This window comes from Gobius niger (genome assembly GCF_951799975.1).
Source record: "Gobius niger genome assembly, chromosome: 15".
NCBI classification, from domain to species: Eukaryota; Metazoa; Chordata; class Actinopteri; order Gobiiformes; family Gobiidae; genus Gobius; species Gobius niger.
Window position 1 is genome coordinate 20,551,377 of NC_136866.1, and position 11,679 is coordinate 20,563,055.

The window sequence follows — 11,679 nt, forward strand, 5'->3', positions numbered from 1 at the left end:
CCTCTGTGTCTAACAAATTGCCGCTGCAGCCTTTGGACTCCGTCTGAATCTCCCTGATGTATAATTTAAACCAGAGAGTGCAGAAACGTCCTGCACTTGTGTGGGAGTCGTGAACGCACCAGCTGAGATGAGAGACACACAAAGCTCCACAAAAGGCAATATTCCATCCACGTCTATTTCAGCGTCGATTCTTCCCGAAGCCATTTAAATTCACCGCGCTGTTGTATAAAAGCCCTGTAGTCGTTATCGCTGCTGCTTTATCAAGAAATGCTTTGTAGTGAGGGCAAGCTGCGAGCTGAAATGATCTGGTGAATGTGCAGCGACTTTAAAGGAGACATGTTGTGCAATTTCTCCATCTGTGAGATCAATAAAGTACCATCTTATCTTATCTTATCTTATCTTGTGCAAAATCTACTTTCTGAGCTTTGAGCCAGGTCATACAATCTTTGCTGAGTGCACAGACCATTTGACTTTTCATTTTATTCAACCATTAGGTGTAAAGGTGGTTCCACGACTGAATTATTTGGCCACAAACTCAGTATTACAACAATCTTTTAAAAACAAATATAACAAGAAAGTGAGCTCTGTAACTAAAAGGATAAATGAACATTCACTTCATATGTATAGTCTTCTGAAATTGAATGGAAATACACAAATCGAGACTGCGGATTGAAGTATTAGTTTCTTCTTCTGCTGCTGTTGCGAGCCCATCTGCATTTTCCTTGAATTAATGCCACTGTCGGGGAAACACATTTTTAAAGCCAGACTAACAATATAAATGCCTGTGCCAATAGAATATTTTTTGGAATACAACTGACCTTGCATCACATGAATGATCACATTTTGAGGGACTATTTTCTAGCAGATCACTCCGCCGCCGCGTAGCTTATACAACCACGAAGCTGATGCTGCTCAAATATAAGTTATTTTAAATGCAAAATGGTTAAAATTACTTTATGGACACAAACATTTATATGGTTAGTCTGGTGTTATAAGTGATTTGCCTGAGGTGCACTGTGGAGCGGGTCAGACTGTTCTTAATGCCGGCTAGCTGATATCGTAGAAATGTGCTAGCCTTGCATTAGCCTAGCGCCATGTAGCTCTCCAAACAGAAGAACTGCATAAATGACAAAAAAAATATCTCCAGAAATCAGCAACACTCTGGATAACTAGGAAATGAGGCCCTATGTCAAAAATCCTGAAATATCCCTTAAAGAAAAAATATTTAATATTTCTGACATTACGTCAAATTGCAGAGCTGGGGGAAGATAATTTGGTTGGGGGTCTGAGAGACAAGACCCAAAAATGCTATTTTTGTGCTTATTTCCTCTTTGTTTAAAGGAACAGGCCAGACTGAGATATGTTCTTACCTGAGCTTAGATGAGTTTATGCGTACCTGTAAGTACCTGCAGTAATATCATCCTAAAGAATTCTGAAGATAATACTGCGCGGATGTCGAAGTGCTCCTAAGGTGTTATATAGTTCCCCTTTTTATCCACTTAGAAAATCAACATGTTTAACTCTGTGTAACTATATTTGGATCTTGTAACTACTCGCGCAACCGTATATAAATAGGGAAAATGGAAGAGCTTGGTCACCTCAAACTTCACCCCTGTTTGGCCCCATAGAGGCGAGGAGGAAAGGCCAAATGCTAACAACATCTTTGGTCTTTTTGGCCAGACAGGAAGGCAGCAACTCGTGTAAGATAAGAGGACCTGCAGAAGACCCAAGGAAATTTGGTGCTGATGTGTGACATTCAGAGGACAGGTGTGAGGAGAGAGGAGAGGGGTGGGGAGAGAGTAGGGGGGGAGAGAGGAGAAAGTGGGGGGAGAGAAAAAGGATCATCTGCACCTTCAGAACCGTTTTCAAATCAATAGAAAGAAAACGGTCCAACCAGAGTACAGAGCAGAAGATTCAATTGATTGAGGTGCCTCATGTGTGTGCTGCTCTCCCAGAGGTGCAGAGCAGCACACACATGGATGTTCCGCAGTGTGGCTTAGAAAAGAGTGAAGTGGGAGGAAGGCCGTTATAATTATCAAGAGAGTGTCACTCAGCAAAAGGCGAAGGTCGGGGGACGCCTGCACTTAGGTTTATTTATCGACAAACAACAGATGCAAAAAAACAAAAACACTTCAGAAGCTAAACGTAATGATGAGTGGCACAGCAGCTCCATTTGGACGCTGTGTGCTTGTAATGAGGGGAAATTATTATTTGGAACAGAGTCGCTCATCTTGCTGTGATTAAAAAACATCCCGGGGTGATGGAAAACAGTTCTTAGAAATGCTTGGAGAGGACCCACACTCCATTAGCATGTGTGAGTGTTCAATTGTCCTTTCGTGCTTATTTGGCTCTTAAAATGAGCTGTACATGCATGTGGCTTCTTCACAGAGAACACTTGGAATAGGTGCTTGGTGCCCTCTGCTGGCTGTGAGGAGTAAAGCTCTCGTTGTGTTCATGTCTGACCCTTTTGAATTCATCATACTTCATTAGTTCATTCATTATGAGTTCATGTGAGGTCATGATGCTTCATGAATTCACACTGTTAATTTAGGCAAAAAACTCATAAATGATAATGATTAATTCATCATGATCATGATGAATTCTCTGTTGTGAAGAAACCGACACCAAGGACCAAGCTTTGACTTAAACTGAAGCGTTGCTGCTTTGATAACTTGTATAAATATGCGAGCAAATACAAACCCATCATGACTTCACTTTGTGAAATATGCATGTTTGTTTGTTTGTTTGTTTGTTTGTATACTTTATTGTCCCCGTAGGGAAATTTGTCCTCTGCATTTAACCCATCCTTCGATGCCGCTGGGGCAACCCGTAAGGAGCAGTGGTCGACGGCAGTGCCGCGCCCGGGGACCCATCTCCATGATGTTTGTCCCCTTTTTAAGGCCGTTTAAGACCCCTCCCCTGGTTTAAGTGTTGAAGGACTTGCCGCTTTAATTTAGGCACATTATGACTGAAGCCATGATGAACTCACCATGAGATCATTTTTAGTTGTAAGTTTATATAAAGTTTGGTCCTTGCCACCGTTTTTTTCTCCCGCACAAGAATTCATCATGATTAATTAATCATTAACATTAATGAGTTCTGAATTTCATCATGAAGCATCACAAACTCACATGGATTTACAATGAATTCATTCATGAAGTCATGATGAATTCATGCATGAATTATGCATTAATTCTTGCACCCTTATTATAAAGCCTTACCGAAGTTTTCGTTCACTACAGGCAAAACTTTCAAATTTCAAGTTTTGGGCCAATCTGGTCTTTAACATATTAATGTTCACCTGGAAACAATCAAAACTCCCTAATCCCTAATCTTTACAATGACATATTTTATAATTGGACTGAAGTTTCCCCATAGATTTATTTGAGAAATCATATTTTTTAGAGCCTTTTTATTACATTGGTGACAATATCCCACAGTATTTAAGTCTATTAAGTCTTTTTCAAAGGGATTTTTTTAAAATCTAATTCCTCGCTTGAGCTATTCAGTTTTGAATTTCATTAACAAGGGAAAATTTTATATATATTTTTTTTTTACAGATTTTTCTACTAAAAACAGATTATTTCCAAAATATTAAAATTTAAATTAAAAATCCCGCTGAAACAGTCTTTGTAGCTAAAATGGCAAGAAAATAAAACCCTCCATTTAAACCAGGCTCAATCCTTGAGTCAGATTTTGTCACAGAAAATATGGAAAATTGTGGCCATTTTTAGGCTTAATATGCCTTTTTTTTTACATGAAAACATAAAAAGACAGCAAAGCATGTTAGGAAAGCCTGGGACTCTTCATATTTCAGTCTCCTCTCTATAACGGGCAGTTTTGTGACAGACTTCCTGGTGATTCGCAGGTGGGTGCTGTACGAGGAGATCAACTTCAGAGGAGCCCAGGTCCTGCTCAGACCTGGAGAGGTGTCTGATTGGAGGAGCTTCTGCCACTGGAGGAAGATCGGCTCCTTACGCCCCCTGCTGCAGGTACACATGTACTGCAACTAGTGCTGGATTATTACTTTGACTCATTCTTTCAGTGTGTGATTTTTCATGTACAGTGGTCCCTCGTTTATCGCCGGGGTTACGTTCCAAAAATTAAAACAAAGTAGTCAGCCTTATTTTTTACAATGATTATGTATGTTTATGTTCACATGCTGTAAAAAAGCATGCCAAATTGTAAAAAAAAAAAAGGCCACAAAAGGTGAACCATGTTATAGTGGTTAGTATAGGGACCACTGTACTATTTTTATGATACAAAAGAAAAACACGAAAGCAAAAAATAAACAGCCACTCTCTCTTTACGAAAAAAAAGTGGGTCACTCAAGTGTGTGTGACTGATCACAAAGTGTCGCTGTCCTTTCTTCTGAGTGGCTTGTTTTGTTGTTTCCTGTTGTGCAATAAGAAAATGGGTCCCTCATTGATTTCTGACGATATCCCCTTGTATAAACCCTGTGTTTTGATATAATATAGACAGTAATCCCTACATTCTCGTACCTCACTGATGCCTGTATGTGCAGAGAAGCGTCTGACTGTGCAGTGTGTTGTGTGTGCTGAGCAGAAGCAGGTGCACTTCCACCTGCGGAACAGGCTAAGTGGGCAGCTCCTGACGCTCACCGGAGACCTGGACGACATCAAGCTGCTGAGGGTGCAGGAGATGGAGGAGACGCACGGCTTCGAGCAGATCTGGTTCTTCCAAAGCGGACAGCTGCGCTGCAAGGTAAACACCTGACAGAGGACAGAGGAGGAGACATTCTGCCTCTTAGCCCAGAGACGCCGTCACAAACAGCAGCTCCTTTCAAACAAAACTCAAAGCAAATGAAATGTCTCCAAAGTAGTTAGCAGAGGCCAACCCTGTGCAGCTCAGCCAATGCCGACTTACTCTTGTAGTGGTGCCAAAACATGTACATGGTGTTCCTAGACCTTTCAGATAACCAGAAACTATAAACACCCGCCTTGCTGAATGGATGTACAAAGAGGTAAAGAACCCTGAGGCACACTCGCTGAATTACTGAATTAAAGTCCTTTATTAGTTATAGGGTTCACTTCAGACAAGGTAGTGGCATAGAACCAGTAACTGTTTTCATCCCATCACTTTAAAGCAGTGGTTCTCAACCCGAAAGTGAAGTGACTTTCTCCATGATGAGATCAACTACATATGCAAGCAAACAGGAAGTAAGTGAACAGGAAGTAAACCAATCAGCGAAGGGCAGTCAGTGGTGTTATTAGCGGTTCTGCGTTAATATTTAAACAGGATTATGAATCACAAAACTCACCTGCTGTCGATGTGTTTTTGGTCATTTACCACGTTTCCAATGCACGGATTTGAGTTTGGCAGCAGTGGCTAAAGCGAGCTCCCGCCCAGACTGAAATCCCCATATACAGAGACATCATTCTGGTCTTCCCAGTGAACATTTCTTTCCTGATTTATTACCAAAAAAGAAGGAAAAACTCTGCCAGAATAGATTAAAATAAAGTATTTTGTTTTTGCTTGTTATTCCAGTCTGTGGGAATTTTATTTGATATGTACTTGATATGTAACTGATGTAAACTGCAGTGTTTTATCAGTGTTTTATAAACTAGATTTACTGCTTACTGCTTTATCAAATCAAATCAATTTTATTTGTATGCGCTTTTCATACATGTCATGTAACACAAAGTGCTTTACAGATTTAAAAACATTCTCTCACACCCACTTCCTTCCAAAAATACAGACACATTGTCGCATTCACACTCCCCCCACCCACCTCCCCAGAGACACACCACACAAGCACACAACACACACTCAAGGTAAAACAGTGGAGACTATGGACAAAAGGCTAAGATAGATGCTGCACAACCACAGCCTCTAAAAGTCCTTGTGCTGGTTTTTGCTACAAAGAATAAAAGAGTGAGCGAGAATAGTTTAAACCAGTAGACATGGAGGAAAGTTCACTCAGGTTCAAATACAAAACTAAAAGAAAGCGGACGTCTGGAACACAGTGGGTCTATTTACACTTAAACGGCTGTAACCAGCGCTGTGGAAAGGTTACAGGGAAACAAATCTCATCACTAGGTCTTGTTCCACTGATTTTACAATAAACGGAAGATCAAAAAAGGATAAAAATCTGCTACAGAAGTTGCTTTGGAAGTTTTATGTTTGATGGAAACAACAACTGTAAACCTTTTTTTGAAAGATCTCTTGCATTAAAGCACATTTTTAAGATGGAAATGCTTTCATCTTGGTCGATGTGATGAACAAGATCAAATTAAACCCATCAGCCACAGGCAAAGAAAGTTGGTGAGCACGTGACTAAAACAAAAGTGCCTGCCCCGACTTCATGGAACAGTGACTGACTCAGAAAGGTCAGGACCCAGTGACCTCATCTCCCTCTCTCCTGCCCCCAGCTGCTGGAGGAGTGCTGCCTGTGCCCCAGCTCCAGTGTGACCATCGCCGGGGCCCGAGTGGGAGTGACCCCGGCCCTGGAAGAGGACATCCACCTGTGGAGCATCACACCTGAGGGCTTCATCTGCTACAGCGGGGCGTCCGGCCTGGTGCTGGACATCAGAGGTGAGGAGAGGAAACCCCTGGCTGCTCCTGGTGTGTTTGAAAAGCGCCTTTATCCGTTTCTAATGAGTTTCAACAACTTACAATACTACAGCAGGCTGAAGTATTCCATTGTTTTGCCCCGATGGCGTATCTGCCCTTTTCATGACAGATCCGATGGTTTTAAATGCCACCCAGGCCACACTCAGACTGCAGGGCTTAATGCTCAATTCCGATACACAAGTAGCAGGAAACAGCGCCACAGATCTGGACATGTTAAAGCTGTGGGAAGCTAACAGAGCCAATACATGAATGACCTGATCATTTTAAGAAGGATGAGAGAGCGTTTTTGGACTAAGGACTGTTGAGAAGCAGAGGCAGTGATGTCTTTAACAGAAACATGCCGCTGTGGAGAGGGAGGTGACGCTGACTTCATTCATAACAAGTGCACGTGTGCTTTTTCAACTTTAATGCAGAATGAATGGCATCTGTAGCACATCGATGACGTGTGTCGGATAAATGCGACCTGGCCTTTCAGACTGAAGTCGCGCTGCAAAAGATCAGATACAGTACGTATCAGATTTGACTTGAGTCTGAACAGCATTTATCCGACTTGCACTGCGATTGCCGTTCATTCTGCATTTAAGTGGCCGGGAGCGGGAGGAAAACGACACACAACTGTCTCTCATCCTTCTTAAAATGACTTGGTATAGTTTATTTGGTTATTCGGTATAGGTACTCAGATACACTACTGACTGGACAAAGTAACTTTACAAAGTCAAGTATTCCCTCAAACTTTGATCACAGATCATAAAATCAGATGCATATCAGTGCTCTGAGTAGTTTTGGAAGAGATCATGATCAAAAAAGATGATTTTGTATAAATAAAGGTGCATCTGTTTATAGAATATCAGTTGTTTGGAAAAACAAAGCTGTAAAAGTTATACAAACACATTCTGCTCTACTGTACTTTACTTTCACTGTCAAACTGCACTGAACATTTAATATTTTAATAAAAGTTCATGAATTAAGATCTAAACTCTGCTTTGAGCAGATTTTTTGATGAGAATATAGAGACTTTCCTGAAATAAGAGAGCGAGAATCACAGTTTGGCTATATTTCAAAACTTGGTTATAGCACTGGTTTTTGGGTCCTACTCCTACAATTATGAAAAAATGACTGAATTAAAAATGTGGTAAATGTGCATGTAGAGGAGGCCCTGTGGAGTGTATATTTTAAAAAGTTATGGATTTGGAGTTGAAATGAAGTTAGTATGAAAGGCTGAAGACAAAAATATAGCTGGAATCACAGACATGGAGGACACAGCCATTGAAATGAATGGAGAGCTGCTGCTGTTTTCAGGCTTTAGGCCCTGTAACTATTGTAAAAATATGTGAATTCAAAATCTGGTGAATGTGCATGTAGAGGAGGTCCTCTGGGATGGAAACATAATAATGGTTTCATATCTGAAGCACAAATGAAGTTGGTACAAAAGGTCAAAGACAGAAAACCTGCAGGATCGGCTCACGTCCAGTGAAATGAATGGGATTCTGCCAGGGTCATAAATGACCCCAGAGACCACGAGTGTAACTATTTGCTCTCATTCAAAAATGAAACATTTTTCAAAAACAGAACCTGCTCTACCTTTGAGCCTCTCCCAGTGCCCGATTCACCAAATACTTGGAGTTATATCCACTTCAGGATTTTCAGTGTTACAGGGCCATTTTTGGCTCAAAATTTGACTTTTTTTTTTACAGAAGCATGTCCCACAGACCCAAAAAATAATAAAAACTGGTAAATTTACTATCAGTGCATTTTTATGAAGTCAAACTAAAGATAGAACCCACATTTATTTCAAAATGTTATTTCATGAGTGAAATATTAGAGAAACAAAATGGGGTCAAAAATGATCCCAGGTGACCACGAGTGTAACTATTTGTTCTCATTCAAATGAATGAAAAAATTCAAAAATTGCATTAACACAAAATTTTGACTATTTCCACTTGGAAACTGACCAGATAGTCCAAGTTATCGTCAGAATTAGATTTTTGATATTTTATGACTGTTGTTTTTTTTTACACAAACAAGGCCTACAAACTGAAAAATAAATAAATAATAATAATTAGTATCAGGCCATTAGTCTGAAGTTACACTAAAGATAGAACTCAAACATATTGAAAAATGTTATTTTATGACTGAGATGTCAGAGAAACAAAATGGGGTCAAAAATGACCCCAGGTGACCACGAGTGTAACTCAATCTCATAACATTGTAATCACTTAATCAAAAAATGTAAAAAAAAGAAAATTACTACTAAAAGTCATGGATGTTAACGCATATATGAAGCACACGTTTATAAGTTTACATATTTCACTGTCATGCACATACTACACAACTATGAATTTTTGGGGACAGTACATCACTAATGTGTTCCTGATGCAAAGTGACCCACTGGTGCCTCCTACTGGACACTGTGGTCTTCACACGAGTGCTGTCTAAGTGAGGGATGATCACTGCACATTTATGTTTTTCACATAATACCTTCACTTGTACAAGCTGGTCAGAGCTGATCAGAGCTGATCAGAGCAGGTCAGAGCTGGTCAGAGCAGATCAGAGCTGATCAGAGCTGATCAGAGCTGATCAGAGCAGATCAGAGCAGGTCAGAGCAGGTCAGAGCTGATCAGAGCTGATCAGAGCTGGTCAGAGCTGATCAGAGCTGATCAGAGCAGATCAGAGCAGATCAGAGCAGGTCAGAGCAGGTCAGAGCAGATTAGAGCTGATCAGAGCAGGTCAGAGCTGGTCAGAGCAGGTCAGAGCTGGTCAGAGCTGGTCAGAGCAGATCAGAGCTGGTCAGAGCTGGTCAGAGCTGATCAGAGCTGGTCAGAGCTGGTCAGAGCTGATAAGAGCAGGTCAGAGCTGATAAGAGCAGGTCAGAGAAGGTCAGAGCAGGTCAGAGCTGGTCAGCATTGTTTACACCTGCTTCTCTCTTTTATTTGTATAGGAAATGAAAACACTCACCTGTCACCCGGTGATGTCATGATGAGCTGCTCAGACGGCTTCATGGGAATCACTCCGAACCTTTCAGTGCTCAAATTGCGTTCACTATAAAACAGGTCCTCCTAGCGTCTGTAGCTACAGTCCTTTCTAGCTGTTTTTTATATGTAAATGGTTTCACATTCTTCTATAGCTTTTACCTTTCACCTACATGTGTTTGAAGTTACAAAATACAAAACACCGATGTGAACTGAATGAAGCAAAAGGAGACTTTAAATCTATGTTTGAGTTCCACTGACTCCCTCTTTCTTTGTGTTTGGCAGGAGGCCACAACTACGACAAAAGCCAGGTGGTTCTCAACACGCCGGACCCCAAGAAGCTGCAGCAGCTGTGGCACATTGAGGTTTTATAGCCTCTGGACACAAGGAGGCGCTGTCTGTTGGACTGTAAATACTGCACTGTCTAACTATGCAACAGAGAAGAGTCACTTTAATAGCAAACTGGTCACCTGCCGCAGAGAGTGGAATCTAAGACGCTGTTTAAAGGTCGGGGATGAAGCCTGGGCTGCATACATATCTTAATCTCACCATATGTGACCATTTGAAAGCTAAGACCCTCCAGAGTTCAGTGATTTAACTAGCACTGACCTGATTGCAGTAAACAGACTGGTTTTAGCCCAAGGATCTGGCAACCTCAATGAGGAGCTCAATCTGCTCTGGTTGAATTGTCACAAAAGTTAAGTTATGGCAGGGGTTCCCAAACTTTCCAGACCGTGACCCCCAAATTCCAACAAACGACCTGGGTTATTGCCTCTTAAACTACTTAAGGGTTACAACACATTTAAACAAGCTGAGATAATGTATAAAAACAGTCCATTTTGATATTTGACTCATGACCACATTTTGGGAACCCCTATTAAAGCCCTATGTCTCAAAATACATGCAGATTCTCCAGTTAAGATTGTAGTTTTTTTTCAAAGATTTGTTTTCTAGGTTGGTTTATTGAGCTTATAACCACAACAAAAACAAGACCAAATTTGAATTTTTACTGATATCTAACTAATCCACTAATATCTAGCTTATTTGAAAACTAAGCAAGAACTAAAATCCAAACTGTGTCCAATGTCCCCACACCTGGCTCTATCCATTTTTCAGATTTCGTCAGCAAAAATATTGGCAATATTTGCCATTTTTGTGCTTAAATGAAATATGACTTTTTTCGAGTAATCTACAGCATGTGTCAAATTGATCTTTATACCTGTAAATCTTTTCCTATATTTGCTGATGTAAAGACGCGTTATGCCTCTGTTAAGTGTTCCTCATCTGAATATATTGTAAGAAAAACTTTGACCAGTGTTACCTTGTGTATTACAAATGTATAATACCTTCACTCCCTGCTTGTATAGACGTTATAGACGCCTCCCTCCAACATATCAAAGTGACATTACAGCGAACAAACCAGAAGCTGAGGATTTACACAATAAACTTCTCAATAACAATGACTGGTTGTTTTATTGGCATCAAAACAGAAGCTCCATTTCATTTGATACATGTTTGACACTTAAACACCTCTTTTTGATGCATTTACGGCGAGACAGTGCAGGTAAAACCAACGACTTTTAGATCGTTTTCTCTCACTAAGTCTTTTGTTGTTAGCGAGCCGGAGATATCCATCGTGCCGCAAGTTTCCCACGCTTATACTGACATGTTTGGTATCCACATGTAGCAGGAAAAGCTGTGACCTAGATGATGCTCAAATCCAAATATGGTCATTTCCTTTGTGGGAGAAATATGCTTTAAAAGGTATGCCATATTATAAATGTTTAGTGGCCAATAAGAGCTGAATTGACCCATTATGATTTGGTTGACAGCGTAGCAAGCTCAAACTTCAAATCCCTAAGAAGGAAAAGTTCTAAACACACCCCCAATATTCTTAAACAAACTCGAATACTGAGTTCAAGCGTACGAGTTGTTTACATCCAAAACTGTACAACACCGTATTTCCTTAAGAAGAAGAAACAGGCGGCGACAAACCTTTCAAACCAACAAAGACACACTGAAAGGCGCTCTGCTCCTCTTCCTGTTAGTCCTCCATGTCTCGGGTCTCAGGTCCACCATCCCGCCCCCTGCGCCCCCCTCACCAGCGTGTCCCAGG

The 11,679-nt window shown here is 40.8% G+C and overlaps 1 protein-coding gene across 1 annotated transcript in view; it reads left to right on the forward strand.

Annotated features, from left to right (window-relative positions):
- Positions 1 to 10,072, forward strand: part of LOC306975203 (beta/gamma crystallin domain-containing protein 1-like) — a 282,258-nt gene extending 272,186 nt beyond the window's left edge. Inside the window, exons 21-24 of the mRNA XM_079572657.1 lie at positions 3,869 to 3,992; positions 4,567 to 4,725; positions 6,393 to 6,555; positions 9,849 to 10,072. Coding sequence (XP_079428783.1) covers positions 3,869 to 3,992; positions 4,567 to 4,725; positions 6,393 to 6,555; positions 9,849 to 9,937 — 535 coding nt within the window. The 3' untranslated portion in view covers positions 9,938 to 10,072. The remainder of the gene's footprint in view (positions 1 to 3,868; positions 3,993 to 4,566; positions 4,726 to 6,392; positions 6,556 to 9,848) is intronic.
- Positions 10,073 to 11,679: the final 1,607 nt, after the last annotated feature.